Source organism: Monodon monoceros, unplaced genomic scaffold (assembly GCF_005190385.1).
Source record: "Monodon monoceros isolate NGI ecotype Baffin Bay Population unplaced genomic scaffold, NGI_Narwhal_1 Super_Scaffold_9, whole genome shotgun sequence".
NCBI classification, from domain to species: domain Eukaryota; kingdom Metazoa; phylum Chordata; class Mammalia; order Artiodactyla; family Monodontidae; genus Monodon; species Monodon monoceros.
The window spans coordinates 45,059,113-45,077,132 of record NW_021703786.1 but is presented as its reverse complement, the minus strand read 5'-3'; the positions used below and the strand labels follow the sequence as shown (position 1 = coordinate 45,077,132).

General features: G+C 56.2%; 1 protein-coding gene across 1 annotated transcript in view; it reads left to right on the top strand.

Annotated features, from left to right (window-relative positions):
• The window catches only part of NTN1 (netrin 1), a 178,675-nt gene that overhangs the window by 118,194 nt on the left and 42,461 nt on the right, over nucleotides 1-18,020 (top strand). Inside the window, exons 4-5 of the mRNA XM_029212788.1 lie at nucleotides 11,360-11,509; nucleotides 14,752-14,805. Of these exons, the coding sequence (XP_029068621.1) occupies nucleotides 11,360-11,509; nucleotides 14,752-14,805 (204 nt within the window). The remainder of the gene's footprint in view (nucleotides 1-11,359; nucleotides 11,510-14,751; nucleotides 14,806-18,020) is intronic.

Genomic DNA, 18,020 nt, shown 5'->3' with positions numbered 1-18,020 from the left:
ATAAAGACATTCCAGGAGTCTCCCGTGAACCGAATTGTGAAGAGAATGAAGAAATTACCCACCGCATCTAGCGCCCCCGCTCAGAGCGGCCTGCTTCTTTTCCTCGTTGACCTGCCCCCTTCAAGTCCACGGTCACCATGGCTGATCGCAGGCTGCTGAGAAGGTGCCCGAGTCCTCAGAAGATGCGGGTAGCAGTGGGCAGAACCCTGAGATGGTCCACACCAGCTTTGCCAGGGCTTGCTTGCCGCTCCCATCCACCCCTGTTTCTTCCAGCAGCTCTGCCAAGGGTTGGGGAGGAATCGATCATTTGGGGCCACGCCCTGGCCTCCCCAACCACTCTGATGTGTAGCCAAGGCTGAGAGCCAGGGCGGTGGGAGAAAAAGAAATGAGCACAGTGACCTGCTCTTGTGTTGAGAAAGGGGATATTCACAGGTGACCTAGGATTTATTCTTTAGAGGGGAGAGCCTTATGTTTTAATGGCTCTCTTGATGAAAACTGGGCAGAGGGGTGTGTGTGTTTAAAATTGTGAAAATTTAAATCTTGCTGGTACGGCTGGGAGCTTAGTTATACAGCCTGATGCTCCAGTGTCCAGACGAAGGCTGGGATTGGACAGTCATTACTGCTTCATTGTGTGTGTGTGTGTGTGTGTATACATGTGTGTATGTCTAGATCTGGTGGTCTGAGGATTTAGTCACTGCACAGCTAGGAACCTGGGACCTCCACCCCTTCCTGACTCTAAGCTAGTGTCCATGCAGCGGACAAAAGCCTCAGAGATGCCCTTTCGATGTGTGGGCTCCTCGTCACATTTCCTTTTCCTAGCATCATCTTGGGAGGTACAGGGAAAAGCCTTGGTCATCTTGGCAGGAAGGTTCTCAGTGGCTGGAGCGGCTCCCAGCTTAGAGGGCAGGGACCACAAAGCCAGCACCCAAGGCGAGAGAGACAGTCAGAGGAGAGGAAATCCTCATGGAAGGGCTCAGCTCCAGCTGTGGCCTGTGTTGGTGCAGCCTTCCTTGTTCCCTGGGAACGTGGGGGTCAGAATCCTGATCTCCAGATTTGCTCCAGGCTCAAAGCCCGGAGAGTATCACGCAAATCATGGGACCTCCCTGGACCTCGGTCTCCTCATCTATGAAATCATATTCAGATTTACGGTCTCTGAGCCCCATACAGCTTTGGCATTCCACATAACACATCCTCTTTTTTTTAAAAAAAAATCATAAATTAAAAAAAAATTATGGGTCCCTGATCCAATAGGACAATGTCTTGTGTAAGTGAAGTTTGTGATCCGGGAACTTGGAAAAGCTGGCAGAGCCAGGAAATCGGGTGGAGGTGGTTTTCTCCTAAGGTCTTTACAAATGAAGAGAGTCTCCCATCTTGTGACTTGGCCCTTGCGGTGCCCTGCTCTGAAGTGGGGTCTTTCAGGCCCAGCCCTCCGTCTCATTCCCCTGGGCCTACTTGGCCAGTTTCTTCACCTCCCTGGGTGTCAGTCTCCTTGTCTCTGAAGCTTGCTCTCATCCTGATTTTACATGAACTCTCCTAGAGGATGCCCGGGGTCCCCGGTCCGAACAGAAAAGCCTCCTGATGTTTGCAGGCCCCCAGTTAACAGGGGCATTTTACTTGGGAAATACCTTCTGCTACTGGAAGAGCAGCAGGTTACCCCAGCCACAGGCTAGGGATGAAGAGCTTTTAAAAGCATGGAACTTGGAGTTATTGAGACCAGGGTTCAGATTCCACCTCAAGGCAAGGTATTTAGTCTTCGGTGCCTCAGTTTTCCCATCTGAAAATGGGGATAATGATAGTCCCTCCTCCCTCCTAGGGTTATGGTGTCGATTAAATGAGATGATGCAGAGGAGGTCCCCAGCACATGGCGTGCACGCCATACTGGTGAGCTGTTACGATTATTAGTACAAGAGGAGAAAGTAACCAGAGCCCCTGCCATTGCCAGTGTGCACACCAAGTGGATGGAGACCATTCCTTTGGCTCCCTGTGGCCTTAGTTCTTTCGGTGAGTGTGGTGCACAGGACAGCCGACCCCTCTCCCCTGAGAGTCTCAGCCCTGGGACACGTGCACTTGAAGACCGATTCCCACCAGACTGGGCAGGGCCCCAGGCATTTGCCCTAACGCCGTTGCACACCCTTGATAAAGGATTTACACGCTTTGGGAGCAAAACTGACAAACGACTGGAACGGCAGAGATGGGTGTCCGGCAGCCAGCAGGCGGAGGCCCTGAGCGGAGAAGGTGGGGAAGGGCTGTGTGCATCCGGACGCAGTTCTGAAGGTGCTGCTAAGAAAGACCTGCAGCATCTGAGGGGCTCCCGATGGGTCTGGGGCTGAAAGGTGGATGCGAGGCCCGAACTGGTCCTCACTGTTGGACATCAGGTGCTCCAGCACCTCCCCCACTGCATTGTCCAGCCCCTGCCCGCCTACCTGAGCCTGTGCATGCAGACCACACACACACACACACACACACACACACACACACACACACACACACGGAACGACCTGTAGGACCTGTGCCTTTCGCCTCAGCTGTAAATCAGGTGCAGGAAGACTATAGTTAACTACATCACGGAGGGTCGTAATCCAGTTTGGGATGATGGGGCTCCCCCTTTCCACTTCCTGCCGTCTGCACCTTGATCTGAAAGAGAGGTCGTGCAGCTTGAAATGTTTCTTCTTTTGTGCCTCGTTAGCAACTGCTGGGAGAAAGAAAAGCAGAGCCTCGGAGGAGGCGGACCCAGACAGCTGAGATGAAGCTTGTGGATTAATCTGTGGATTTAAATTATCCTCGCCCCCTCATTAGCACGGAGAATTTAGGAGTGGGGAGTGACCTCGGTTGTGAGGGGAAGGCCTTCGCCTTGTGCCCCTCCTACTTTCCTCCAGAGTCACAGGGTCCGTGAAACGGCCTCTTCCCCACGGAGAGGGTGGCACATTGGCTCTGAGCGTGTGTGTTGATTCAGCCCATGTTCATGGATCGCCTGCTCCACGTGGAACTGGGGGTACGGTGGTGACCAGGACAGACACGTACCCCTGGAGCTTGTGTTCTGGAGGGAGGTTGACGATAGAGAAGAAAAAGTAAGCAGAGGAGGGTTACAGACTGTGGTGAGGTACATGGAGGAAATAAATAAGGTGGAAGGAGAGAGTGTAACTGGCGGCAGGGCAGGGGAGGGGAGGGGGAAGCTGCTCTACAGGGCATCCCGGGAGGACCTCTGGGGATGGGATGGACTTTGAGATGAGACCTGGGGTGTGAGGAGCAAACAGCCAGGGGGGCACTGAGGGAGGAGCGGTACCATTGCCTGGAAGCAGGTGAGGGTTGGAGGGCTCTCTGTCAGAAGGGAGGCGACGAGGGCAGAGAGGAGGGGGCCCGTTCCAAGAGCAGTGGGTGCTACTGGGGGGCTGAGGATCAAGTGACTGGAGTGATGAGTCTGGCTTACCTTGTAAGAAGCTCCTGCTGTGAGACATGCCGCAGATGGGAGAAAACATTTGTGCATCGCATATCCGACCAAGGACTTGAATGCAGGCTGTGTAGAGGACTCTCAGAATTCCACGATAAGACAACCAACCACTGAGCTAGAAAGGGGCAGAATACTTGAACAGCTACTTAGCAAAGATCCAGGGATGGCAAATAAATACCCAGACCATCATCTGTCTGCATTAGGGAAATGCAGACTAAAACCACAGCGAGATGCCACTACCCACCTATTAGAATGTTGAAAATAAAAAGTCCTGACAGTCCCAAGCACTGGCGCGGGTGTGTAGCAACCGGAACTCTCGCACACGGCTGGGGAATTCAGCATGGCACAGCTGCTCCGGAAAACATTTGTCAGTGTCTCACAAAGTTAAGCATAGACCTGCCGTAGTACTCAGGAATGCCTCCCCTAGGCATTTATCCCAGACAAACGAAATCTGTGTCCACACCAAAACCTGCACATGGATGTTGATAACAGAGTTATTCGCAACTGCCAAAAGCTGGAAACAACCCAACTATGCTTCAGTGCGTGAATGGACAGCCAGTGGTGCACCCGTACCGTGAAATCCGACTCAGCAATGCAAGTAAACGTGCTGTTGACGGACACAGCAACGTGGACGCATCTCAAATTCATTGGGTGTAAAGGAGGCCAATCTCAAAAGATTACCTACTGTGTGACCTCACCGAACATGCGGTACCTCCATATATTTTACATAGGGTACATCCCAGAATAAGATGGTCTGAAAAGCTGTAGGGACCGAGAATAGATCCTGGGCTGCCAGGAGTAGGGACGGGGGCCTCGCTGCAAAGGAGGAGCACAGGGGATGCTTGGGAGACTTGGGCTGTTCTGTGTCCTGAGTGTGGTAGTGGCTACAGGACCCTGTGCATGTGATAAAGCCCGTAGGACTGGACACCACAGAAAGCGAACTTGACCGTGTGTGAATGAAATGATGATGGCGGCGATGACGAGCTGCTTCCGTAGGGCTCTGTGATGCTGACTTTGGACCTCCTGGTCCCCTGTCTCCCATTCCTCATGGCTCTGAGCTCACAAAGGGACCAGAACCCCTGGGGTCAGCATTCACTCCTTCTCCTTGCCCCGCCCCCAGCCCGCCTCTCCGAGCCCCACCCACTGTCTGCACCTTACCCGAGTCCCTTCCCTTCGGGAGTCCCCAGCCATCTCGGCCAGCCTCCACGTTGCTCTTCTCGGGGTCCATCCTCCTTACCCTACTGGGGAGTGGAGAACACCCCTTAGTGCCTGACATGTGTCCTTCCCCCAAGCGCCACCTCTGGGGGGTCCCACCAGGCTTCCCCAAAGAGGCCCAGCACACATGCAAGAGACATGGGAAGCCTTTGGATCTGGACTTGATTTTCTCTGAAGATTCTGGCCCTTTCTGTCTTCACGCACAAACCCTCACCGGCACAGAGCACGCTGCTCTCCCTTCCCCTCCTCCCCCCTTCCCCCCCCCCCGCCTCCCCCCACAGCAGCAGGAGCTCAGCCTGGTCCACGTAACAGGGCCCCGCCCGCCCCCGCTTTCTTTGTGGATGGTGTCCAGGTACACAGACAAGTATCACTCCAAGCAGAGAAGGGTGTTTCACCCTAACCCAGTGCCACGGGCAGAGGAGGACCTCGGGCCTATAGGCTGCAGACCTTGGAGTCCCAGGGACCCCCTGACCGTCTCTAACGATGCTCACTGACGGCAGTGTCCCCGATTCAGGGCCGGGCGGTTTCTCTCCCTGACGCTTTCCTCTGCAGCCCCGAGGCCTTGTGGGCACTGGAAGGGGCGTTTCCGTCAGACCCTGGCTGGGAAGGGCTGCATCCAGCACCTGGCGTTCGGCACTTTATTCTTAAAGGACGGGAATGGCAGGCTCCCCGCACGCACGGGGCGGGCGAGGATGAGGCCGCCCATGGGCAGGGCCCCTGGAGAAGCTCACGGTGCAGCCTCGCTCCTCTGACCCGGTGCCAGCCTCCTGCTCAGCCTGGGCACCCAGCACGCTCCCCGCCTGAGTCCCGCGTGGGCCGCCCTTTTGCAGATGGCCCTCAGGTGGATGGGTCAGTGAGGAACTGTTGTGGGATCTGAGCTGGGAGGGACCCTAGCATTCACGGAGGTCCTGATATCTGCTCCGCCGGCCTGCTGGGGTGTCAGGGGCCCTCAGATACGCGGCCTACCTGGAGAAAGCTTCCATCCCTCAGCAGAGGCAGCGACTTCCACAGGGGAGCCGAGGCGTGAGAGGGCCCCCAGGCTGGTTGGTCGAGTGGCAGGACAGTCTGCCTTCTCCTGAGGCCCGGGACGCGCCTGGGCAGAGCCCCTCGGGAAGAAGACGCTTTCCTGAGGCTGCACACAAGCTGTGAGTGTGCTCAGGGGCCCAGAGCAATGCACCACAGGCCTGGAGCTCAAACAGCAGACATTTATTTCTCACTGCTCTGGAGGTTGGAAGCACAAGACCAAGGTGGCCGCAGGCCTGTTTCCTCCTGAGGCCTCTCCTTGGCTTGAAGACGGCCGTCTTCTCCCTGTGTCCTCATGTGGCCTTCCCTCTGGGTGTGTCTGTGTTCTCGTCTCCTCTTCTTACGAGGACACCAGTCATGCTGGATTGAGGCCCACCCCAGTGACTGAATTTTACCTTAATCACCCCGTTAAAGAGCCTGTCTGTGAGCACAGTCACATCCTGAGGGACTGGGGTTAGGACTCCAGCATTTGAATTCTGGGGGGGACATCATTCAGTTTATAACACGAGTTCACAACTGGCTGGAGGCCTGGGTGGTGGCCGTGAAGACATCTGAGGTTCGGTTCGGTGCTGTGGTGGTTTTCTCTCCCCCTCCTGTCTGGAGCTGCTCCAGAGGGCCTGGGTGCCAGGCTCACTCCCCTCTCCTCCACACGCATGTGTCCTGGGATCACTGCCATTTGAGGGCCCCTGGAGCCGGGTCCTCAGGAAAAGCAGGTAGATGTCCTGATAGGAACCCAGGATGGGTTTCCAGAGCCAGGGCTTCAGCTGCAGTGGAGAGGGGCCAGCCCCAGGCATGCCTCTCCTCCTTATGGGAGCTGTGGGCCTTCAGGGATCCAGGACAGAGAGTGTCAGAGAGAGCAGGAAAGGCAGCTGCTCGGGACCAGCAACCACGGATCAGAGCTGAGAGGGACCCTGGCCATCACGGGGGTCCTGATAACTGCTTCACCGGCCTGCCTTCCAGGTCAGCTTTGCAGGGGCTCTCAGCAACCCTGATACACTTCTCATAGCTGACGACCCGAATCTCAGAGAGGAGATTCTGGCCCAGTGCAGCAGGTCATGGTGTCGGGTGGGGTGGCCCATGGGTGTGGAGGCAGGGCCTGGTGTGTGCCCGGCAGCAAGAGCACTCTCCTAGACTCCTGGGCCAGGCCACTGCAATGGACTGTGGCAGTCGGGGTGACGGGCCCAGGGGACAGGCCACTGCCCTGGATCTTAGCCTGTTGAGTTGGAAGCAACTTTAGTGCAAGTTATAGACCTCCTGCCTTAGAGATGAGTCACCCGAGGCTCAGAAAGAGTGAGGCACTAGCTCAGGGTCACACAGCATTACTGGCAGGGCAGGGTCAGACCTGGGTCTCTTGACACTCATCTGAAACCATCTGTGTGTCCTGAGCTGTCCGTTTCTGGCCGATGACCCAGAGCAAGGACAGTCTGTGTTCTCCCTTGCGCCAGGAGGCCCTCCAGCCCACGTGTTCGTGAGAAACCTAACCCGGCCATCTTCTCAGGGGCCTGGGCTTCTGCTTGGTCTCACCTTCCTCTTCATGGAAAAACCCTCCAGTAGACTGTTTCCCAGGACCAGGTGCTGCCTGCTGCGTGCACACGGGTGACCTGCCGGGGAAGGGCCTGACCTCCTCTGTAAAGGAGTTGCTGACTTCCCAGGAAACGGGAGTCACCAAATGGGCTTCTTGTGGCAAAAGACATTCGGACCCAGACCTCGTTCTCGGAAGAATCAGAGAGGCTCTCACTTTGTCCCCTTAACCAGACCTCCTGCCAAGGAAGAGACTTCCACTTGCCTCACATCTGCATCCTCCCAGCTCAGCTTGTCCCCATCCGCTCCCCTGCCCACTGTGGCGCTGTGTGTGTGTGTGTGTGTGTGTGCGTGCGTGAGAGCCTGTAGGAATCTACGTGTGTTTGTGTGTCTGGGTGTGTTTGGGGGTTGTAGGGATATGGCAGGATCCCTTTGCCTTTCTCTCCCTAAGGACCAGGGCTGGGGCCTCCTATGTGGGCAGCTCAGGCCCCCTTCCTATGACACCGCTAGCTGGATTCCCTGGTCCAAGGCTGTAGAGGATCCTCTGTGGGCTGTTGTTATCCATCAGTTCTCTTCACACCTTGAAGCTCACCCTTCTTTGCACAGAGGGTATACGTTAGGCTTTCCTTATTCATGGGCTTTTGGGAAAAGTCTTTACTTTGGGGCCGTTTAGCTTGGAATTGAGAATGAGTGCAATGCAAGTCTCTGTGTTGGGACTGCATTCAGCTGCACATAAGGGATGTCACCTGGCCTTAGTTTTAACAGGGAAGTGTGCTGTGTATTTCTCCTTGCAGAACAAGAAGCACAGAGGGGCAGTCTAGAGGGTGAGGGCCCTCGGTGACGTGCTCAGAGATCAGGTGCTTTCTGTCTCCCGGTCCGTGGCCTCCTCTGTAGGGTCTTGCTGATTTCACAGGCTGATGTGAGGGCCAGAAGCATTACATATGGGAGAGTGGATGTGCTCAGGTGTTCCCAGGCACCCGGGTGGCAGGCCAGTGCTGCAGGAGCGCTCCACCCCTGGGGATGGTCCCACCGCCCTGGAGGTGACCTGAGTAGCCTTCTGAGGCCCCCCACCCTGTGGGACCCTGCTGGCTTCTCTTCCTGGAACAGTGGTTTTCGAGGAAGCACAGTCAGCCTGCTGCCTCTGTGAGACGAAGGGCCAGTCGGTCAGTGTCTTTGCGGAGTCCCGGGAGAAAGATGTGGAAACCACACAGCGAAGCGCCCAAAGGATGGCCCTAAGGATGTGCCTGCTCCATGAAGCAGACGCTCTGCCTTGCCATCACCCAGGGTGGCCCGCAGCTCTGCTGACCTCAGCTGGTGCCCGGCAGCCCACCAGCCTGGGGGGTTAAGGAGTCACCAGCTTCGAAGGGCCTCGGGTGAGGGCGATGCACGCTGCTCCCCCCAGATTCTGCTCCGGGCTGGCTCCTGCCTCGGTAAAGACGACCTGGGCCTGCGGGTGACTTGGCTCTGAGTCTCCAGGGACCAAGTAACCTTTGGTGATCTCCTCCCAGCCAAGTCCAAGGCCCAGAAGTTACTGGCACGCAGCTGTGCTCTGTCAGCACGGAGGGGAGGACGTTTTGGCCCGGGTTTTAGGATTACCAACAGGCTTGCGAGGCCGGCCAAGCGAGGTCAGCTGGCAGGAGCCTCGGGACTCCACATCTGCCTGGTGCCCACAGCCGCGGCAGGGGCTTGGGACGCCAGGGTCCTGTGCTGTGGCCCTCTGCTGTCGCCAGGCCAGCTCAGAGACGCTGTCCATGCCCCGTCACCCTTCCCATCACAGGGATGGATCTAAGGTCAGAGGTCGTCTCCCACCATCCGCTCCTCACATCGTCATTCACAACATGCATCAGGACTGAGTGAAAAAAGGGAAGAAGAAGAAGAAAAAACCAATAGGAAATGAGCTTGAACTTAGCGTAGATTTTAGACAAGTTTCTAACAGAAAGATTTGCTGCTGTCTACAGGGGCAGGACTGGGACAGTTCCACGTCCTCCCCCAGGCCTGTCCTCTCACCTGACACGGAGCACCCCGCGGCCAGGATCCCCGCTCCCAGAGTTTCCAGAAGCTCTCACGTGTCCAGACACAACTTTGACAAACAATTCCTCACATTCCTCTCCTTTCTGCCCCTCCCCACTCCTCCTTTCTCTTGCTAACTCTCCTCCCCAACCTCTCCCGGGCCCGAGGCCGGCTGGGAGAGGCCACGTCTTCACCCTCGGCCTCCTGCCCTCACACTGAGCAGTGCAGCTGGGGAGGTGCTAGTTTAGCTCTTTGGGGAGCTCTGCTCTCACTTATTCCCTAGCATATTTTTTTCCCATTGGGAATAGAAACAGAGCAACTCTGGCACCAAGTGAAGTTGCTGCAGGATGCCCTCCTGCAGACGACTCTCCACCCTCCCCAGGCTTCCCTGGGGAGAGGGAGCGGGGAGGGCAAGGGGGGCCCCAGGGATCCGGGGAGAACTTTGGCCTCCTCCATCCTGCCCCCACTTCCCTGCCCGCGCTGAGTCCACGGCCTAGGTCCATCCAGGGCGGCAGGTGACCTGTGTCTGCAGGTCCCACAGTTCTTGCCCGAGCATCATGGAGTTGGTGGCAGTCTTACTCCGCTAGCTGACATAGCAAGACACCATAGACCGGTGACTTCGACACCACGTATTTCTCACAGTTTTGGAGGCGGAGAAGTCCAAGATCGATGTGCGTGTGGATTTAGTGTCTGACGACAGTTGCTTCCTGGTTTGCAGACCACTGCCTTCTTGCTGTGTAGAGATATCTTTTCTCCTTCCTCTTCTCATAAGGGTGCTAATCCCATCATGACCTCATCTAAACCTAGTTACCGGGGACTTCCCTGGTGGCGCAGTGGTTAAGAATCTGCCTGCCAATGCAGGGGACACGGGTTCAAACCCTGGTCCAGGAAGATCCCACATGCCGCGGAGCAACTAAGCCCGTGTGCCGCAACTACTGAGCCTGCGCTCTAGAGCCCACGTGCCGCAACTACTGAAGCCCGCACACCTAGAGCCCGTGCTCCGCAACAAGAGAAACCACCACTGCAGTGAGAAGCCCGCGCACGAAGAGTAGCCCCTGCTCAATGCAACTAGAGAAGGCCCGCACGCAGCGATGAAGACCCAAAGCGACCAAAAATAAATACTTTTTAAAATAAAATAAATAAATAAACCTAATTACCTCCCAAGGGAAGGGCCCACCTCCTAATACCATCACATTGAGAGTTAGGGCTTCAACATATGAACCTGCAGGTGGGGACACAGTCATGCAGTCCGTAATAGGGGGTATGTTCCCTCAAACTCCTCTGGCCATTCCATCACTGGGATTGGGTCCTTGGAACACAGGGAGGGAGCCTCAGGGTGCAGTGTGATAGGGTGGGCAATCCCAGCTCTTCAGCCCGGTCCAAATTAGGAGGAGGGATGTGGGGTACAGCAGTGGCTGGCCTAAGAATCAGGGCCTCGCGGCACCTCCCAGCTCGGCCATTCCTTTGCTGCAAGGTCCTGGGGGTTCCTTCACCTTCGAGTCTTCGCATTAAATCGGGGTCTTTCCATGATCGCTGTGACTCTTCCTAGCGCTACAGTTGACGGGCTTTGTGATCCAGAAGCTTGTGTCTCAGGCTCCGCCTGGCTGCCAATCAGGGTGGATGGACAGAGCAGAGTGGAGGCCGCAGCCTGCGGGGGAGGTCACACCCCCTCGGTGACTCCCCTGACCTGGCAAACCCCGGGGCTCCATCACGTCCCACACTCTGTCCTTCCCACGCAGAGGGTCAGGAGCTGGCTGGGGCAGAGGAGTGACAGGGCACAAAGCAGCCTGTGGGGGGCAGGCGTACCCCCAGTTCTGACTCCTGCACTCACGCTCAACCCGTGGGCTGTGCACACCTTCCTCCCGGGGCTTCGGAGGGGCTCCCGCACTGCACCCTTGCCCCCCCAGACGGTCCTTTCAAGTCAGCCCGTTCTGATTCTCATTCCCCTGTTTCCAGGTAGGCAGGTGGGCAGGCATCAGAGCTTCTGGAATGTGTGCGGGCTTGGCTCCCCCAGCCCTGCTCTTCCCCTGGGATGGGGTCCGGGGCGCCACTGGGTGGGGAGGACCCTGGGGGGAGGGTGTGCTCTGGCCACTCCCCACCCCCACCCCCGCCTCTGACCCCCCTGTCGTGTGTTCTCCACAGCCTGCGATTGCCACCCTGTGGGCGCCGCTGGCAAAACCTGCAACCAGACCACGGGCCAGTGCCCCTGCAAGGATGGTGTGACCGGCATCACCTGCAACCGCTGTGCCAAGGGCTACCAACAGAGCCGCTCCCCCATCGCCCCCTGCATAAGTATGCCAGGGCACCCTCCTCCTGCAGGCTGGGGTCGGGTGCGGGCTCGGGGCTGGGGGGCCCTTCCCGGACACGGGTCACCCGCATCCAGTGGGGGTGGTGCTCCCTGAGGTGGCCCTCTGCGCTCGGGGAGCCTGTGTGAGACCCCCAAGGCTGCGGGGGTCTCCGCAGAGCCAGCCCATTTGTGGCTCTCTGTCCTGAAAAGAGTCTCCTGCTCCCAGGGTGCGGGGTGATGGGGGGAAGCAAGCCCCTCTCCTCAGCCCAGGTCCTGTTCCCATGTTCCATCATGACCCTGGGCCGGGGCCGGGGCCTGGGTCAGGGGCTGCCACTGCTGCTGCTGGAATTCCAGGATCCCCAGCCCCTGGCAGATTCAGAACTGAAAGGACGGACTCCACAAGGCCTCTGAGAGAAGCCGGCACGGCTCCCATGCGCCCTTCGGAAGGGTGGCAGCCCTCCATGAGGGTCCTAGAGGCCCTGGCAGGCCAGCTGTCGGCCCCTTAGTTGCTGGAACTTGAGGCGGGGCGTGAGCAAGGTGGGGGGGTCGCTCAGAGGCCTTGGCTCGGAAGAGTTTTAACATCTGACAACTAGTAGGATTGCGTAGGTGTTATGAGCTGGATTAGCCCTGGATGGAAGTCAGGCCTGGTTGGGTGCTGGCCCCCTGGCCTCAGCCTCGTTGATTCCATGTGCAGGGCTGACCCGCACCCAGAAAGGAGGGGGAAGAACGCGTGAATCCTAGCCTACTAGGCAGACACCAAGGATAAGGCTTTTTTTCTGGAGCAGGGGTTAGCACACTCTGCTCGGGGATTTGGCCCACTGCCTGTTTTTATGTGGCTCGATGGGGTTTTGGGTTTCTTGTTAACCTTTTTAAAATGACTGAAACAGAAATTAAAATATTACTAGTTTATGACATGCGAGAATGATATGAAAGGAAAAGTTCAGTGTCCATAAATAAAGTTTTATGGGACCAGCCATGCACACTCGTGCCCGTGCTACCTGTGGCTGCTTTGGGGCTCTAATGGCAGAATTGAGTAGTTGCAACAGAGACCCTACGACCTGCAGGGCCTAAAATCTTTGCGAGCTGGCCCTTGGCAGGAGAAGTCGGCCGACCCCTGCTTGTGGTCTTCCAGCGTCCTGTAGCTCTGGGTGGGCACTGGCTTCTCAGGTCAGGCACAAGGGGCTTGGAACAAACAACCCGAGGCAGAAGCAGGAGGGTGGGGACCCCTCAGCCTGGCAGCTGCTTGGGCTTCTTGGAGTGACCCCCTAGATCTTGCAGGGAATGTTCTCACACCGGGCAGGAGCCTTAAACCCCCAACACCTCAGCTGCCCGACTCGGGTGCGGCCTCACGTCCAGGACACGACGAGCCGTGTGGGTTCCAGCAGCTTTTCTGACCAGTTTCTACATCAGGAGATGTTTCCTTGTTGGCAGGGGTCCAGTAACAGCGGATAACGTAAATTCAAGCCACGGGATATTGAGCTTGTATCCATCCAGGGCAGAGAAGGTTGAAATGAGTTTTCACGACATCTAATTGTCAGGGTCTCACAGCTTGCAAGAGTCTTTCTTTTCCGTCCATCCAAAAAGCTGTACGGTGAACATTTTTAGAAAGCTGGGAGGAAATTAGCACCACCATCTGGGCTTACGAAAACATGAAGGGAGCAAGTGAGGTCTCCCTTTTAAAGGGAGTCAGGAGCTGTTGGGTTTCCCAGAAATGGCTGAAACCAACATTTCAAATCCCCAGGGGGAAAGGCCTTGACATGGAGCTGATGTTTCATGATTAGGGACAGAAACCTTGGGAGACTGGAACTGTCACTTTCTAACATGCTCTGTACCGTCTCCCTTCCTCTCGCAAAGGGCGGGCTGATGCTGGGGAGAGCGTTCCCACCAAGGACCTGAGGACCCGGGTCTCCATCTGCCGGCATCAGGCTACAGGTGCCCAGACAGTGCCTCGGACACTTGTGTCTGATTCGCAACAGCTCTGGGAGCCCCGGGGCCCTCTGCTCACGTCCCAGAGCCAGGCCTAAGGAGCTGGGCTTGGGCAGCCAGGGTGCCTCCATGGCCACTGGCCCCAGCCCCATTCCTGGACTTGTAAGATTAGGCTGGGCTGTCTGCATTTCTCTCTGGAATGTTCCTGCTGGGCCAGGTAGCTCAGGAAGGCTCAGAGAGGGCCTGCTAGGAGGCCCGGCTTCTTAATGAGCTGCTGTGACGGGGCACCTGTGGCTTGTTGTCGCTGATAAAATCACCCGAGAGCAAGATTTGACTCCGGATCGAGGGCTGGGTCTTCTGCCTGTTCCTTCTGAAGGTGCAGAGGCTGGCTTCTGTGGGTGACCCTCACGTTTGCCCCCAGGCCCGGGTATTCCATCTCGACCCCCCCAAGCCTCAGATCGCAGCTGACCTAGAGTCTGGGGGTCCGAGGGAGGTCTTACCCCTAATAGTCAGATGGTGGCCAGAATCAGTGGGATTCGTGGAGGCCTCTGTGACCCCCTGTTCACATGGTCACTCAGCAGGGGAGGTGAGCCCCTGTCCCTCAGGGACTTTCGGCTCGTGGTTTGGCCTCGTCTAGAAAGGAAGCCGGAGACGTGAAGCCTGGGTCTTCCCGGAGCCTGGCTGAAGTTCCTCACCTTTTCTGAGCACCGGGTGGGAGCTTGTAGAGAAACTAGTTGCCTTTCTAGGCAGGAGAGGAATGGTCACAAAAAAGCACATGCTTCTGTCAGGCCCTACGGTCTTCTGTACTGTCAGTCTTTTCTGCCCGCCGAGAAAATGCCTTAGCTTGTGAGATGCGAGATGTGAGCCCGGGGGAACTTGGGCCAGGGGTGCAGGCCCCTCTCTGCACATGGAAGACAGCCCCTCACATGCCACCCCTGCCATGGACCCCCTTCCCCGCCAGTGAGTCAAGGTCAGACCGGGCCACGCAGCCCCATCGTGATGAGCAGGGGGCCCTGGGGACCCCTCTCTCTGCCCCAGGGGCCGAGGTGAGTCAACAACATGCAGACAGCAGAGGGGTCAGGGTCCTGCCTTCCCCTCGCTCCTGTCCCTGCCAGGTGGAGGGATGGCTTCCAGAAGAGAACAGGTAGGGTGCCCGGGCCCTCACGCCGGCTTTCCCTTCCTCCCTGACCATCCTCTGCTGGGGCGAGGAGTGGGGCTGGGAGGGAGGGCCCAGGAAGGTTGGGAGGAGTCTGCACTGTGCTCGTTCTTCTCTAACATGTTCTTATTGTTTCCCCTTCCTCCCACCCTGAACCCCACAAAGAGATCCCCGTGGCACCGCCGACCACTGCAGCCAGCAGCGTGGAGGAGCCCGAAGGTAGGCTTCCCCCTTTGCTGCCTTCCTGCTTTTGCCGTAGGGTGGGGTGGGGCCTGGGGAAGGGGGTTAGAGGGGCCAGACTCCTCTGAACCAGCATCAGGGTGCTGGCTGGTATGAGTGGTACCCCTGGGCTGGATTGAGGATGATGGAGCCACAGGGCATTTTTCTGCGATGTCCCTTCCAAGAATGGTGCCTAAGGCTAGCCTGTCTCCCAAGCCTGGGACCCTCAAAGCCACATTCCTCTTGCTCAGCCAGCGAGGGTAAGAAGCTGCCTTCCAGTCTAGGGCCACCTGAGCTGGGGGTGACTCCTTTCGGGGTTGCAGAGGAGGAAGGAGACGGGTGGTGGGGATGAAAAAGGCATTCTAGAGCACTGGGGTCCACAAACAGAATTGGGGGAGGGCATGAATCGGGACAGGAAGAGACTCACCCCCTCACTGTCCCTTCCTTCTAACTGAAATCAAGAGTTTCCTGGGGAAAAAAAAAAAAAAAAAGACTTTCCTGGTGGTCCAGTGGTTAGGAGTCCGCACTTCCACCGCAGGGGGTGCAGGTTCGATCCCTGGTCGAGGAACTAAGACCCTGCCTGCTGTGTGGTGCGACCTAAAAAAAAAAGAGTTTCCTTTATTGCAAAGATGGGCCACAAACCATAGCCAGGCCAGCAACATCAGTGATTTGGCCACCAGCAGAAGTCCCAGCCGTTTCCACATCACGTTAGAGTCGGTGCAGCTATCATGGAAGAGTATTTACGCTCACTAAATTGCTTCAGAATGACGGAAGTTACCAGACCTGCTGCTAGGTCCTGACTTATAATCATTAATAAAGAAACACATACATTACGTAACTGTACCCTAAATCTGGGGTTTTGGAAAGATTTGGGTTAAGTGTATTTCAGTATTGATTAGTTTCCTTTGTAGTCCTATGGATTTTATTTCTGCATTTAAAAACATTACTGTGAGAAAGTAAAAATGTCGCTGTGACGTCCGTGGACATCACCAGTCCTTGGTACAAGAAGGGTCACCCAGTCCTGGCTTTGGGTACAGAGAGGGCTCGGAGCCTGGCTGGAGGGGGCACCAGGAGAGCAGGCCATGCTGTACCCAGCGCCCTGGGCCTGTGGTCCCATGGGGCTTTTGTGTACTGGTACTTGGGAGTGGGAATGGGGGGCAGGAATGGTGACAGTGGGGCCCTGCAGGGACATCAGTGTCAGCTCTGGGAACTCCTTTGCTCCTCCCCAGATCCACCTGTTGGGGAGGTCTGTGCACCCATGTGGTCACCTGAATACTTTAGTTTTTAAATTTAAAAAATTTTTGGCTACGTGGCACAGCCTGCAGGATCTTAGTTCCCTGACCAGGGATCGAACCTGCACCCCCTGCAGTGGAAGTGCAGAGTCTTAAGCCACTGGACCTCCAGGGAAGCCCCCACCTGTATACATTAGAATAGACTGGATTTTTTTTGAATATTGGCCATGCGCTGGGAACTTGAGAGAAAACGGATTCAGAACTTGGATGTGCACCATCACCAAACAGCCCTCAAAGAGGAGAGGACAGAAAATTTCAGGGAGTGCTGGAGGCTACACTGGGGAAAACCAAAGATATTTTGGTCTTGGGTTGTTGGGCAGAGTCTTCTGTCACCTTTGGTTGAGCCCCGGGGGACACTTACAGGAGAAACAGTGCTGGGAAGGGGATGAAGGAAGCAGCATGACGGGTGCCTGGGAGGCAGGATGAGGAAGCTCTTTGGTAAAAACATAATAAAAGGAACAGCCCAGTTAGTTCAGCTCTCGGGTAGAGCAGTTTTGAAGCGAGAAGACACTTCCAGTTAATGCAGTCGTGATTCTTGCTTCCTTGCTGTGACATGAGTCCCATCAGAACTCACCGGGGCTGAGAACACAGCTCATCCAAGGACAAGGCATATCTTCACCCTCTCTCTCTCTCTCTCCCCTCCCATCTTTCTGGTCCTTGCAACCTTGTCTTTATGTTTCTTGCAGTGGTTTTGGCTTTTTCATTCCACATTAGAAATGGGCAAATGGAAACGAGAGGAGAAGCAAAAAACAACTCATGAGATTTCTGTACACACCACAAGAAGCTGGTATAAAACATGCAACGATCTCCACTCAACCAGACAAAAGATTCCTGGGCAACTAACAAACACTTGTAGCATTTTCCTTTGAAGAGTGTTCATCAACTCTCAGTTAACTTTTCTGACTCCTTTTGATTTTGTCGCTGTTTATTTCCTTTCTTCTTTCTGGACGTTTAAAAACATGGTTTAAATGGATGCAAACAGTAAATGAACACCCTTTAACAAAGTGCTTTCTCCACAGAGGGGCTAAGCGAGCAGGTGTGATGCTTGCTGGGATGCTGTGTCCTTGGCCGGACCCTTTGTGACCTTCTCTGGGTCTCCGAATGGTCAGGATCTGTGATGCTTTTTCTGGAGAACTCGGGCCAGGTCTAGACTACGGGCGCTGGGACTCCGGGGTCTGCCACCACAAAGAGGCCCTGCTCTCCTCATCTCAGCAGGAGGGACGTTGTGGGCAGGAGGCCAGGGGCCCCCCTGGGAAGTGGGGCCTGGGAGCTCAGTACTTCCAAGCCTGTCGATTCTTGCAGTGTTTGAATAGGGAAGGCCTCCGTGCTCGGCTGCCTGAGAAAAGCTTGTTTACTTTTGCCTGCGGAACAGAGGAGAATTAATAAGCCAAGAATTTGTCCTGAAAGCTGATGGACATAACCTCACCCTGAACCCATCCCCTTGAAGGGCCAGCTCACTCCGGGAATGCTGTCCACCTGCTCACTAAGCTGGCTGGTACCCGGTCTTGGGGCAGGGAGGCGAGGAACCTTGGGGCCAGGAGGGAGATGGGGCAAACCGACTCTAAACCTATCTACTTGTGGTTGTAGAGACCTGCACCACCTGCCTTCCCTTCCCCTGCACCAACTCCGAGGTAGCTGTCGGAGTTTGGTTTGTGGGGGGCATATTGTTTGGTTTGTGGGGACCCCTTGGTTTAGCAGCAGTACCATCTTGGAGCCGGGAGATCTGGGGTTGATTCTCCCCTGGCTGTGAGGCCTTGGACAGAGCAAAGACTTCTCTCTTCTGCTTCCTTGAAAGATGACGGGGTGGGACCAACGGTCCAGGGCCCTCCCCGCCCTGCCTCTCCTGGGAGGATTGAACTTCTGCTAATAAGCTTTCTCCTTCCTTGTAAATGCCTGCTTGCACCCCTCCCCACTCTGCTGACC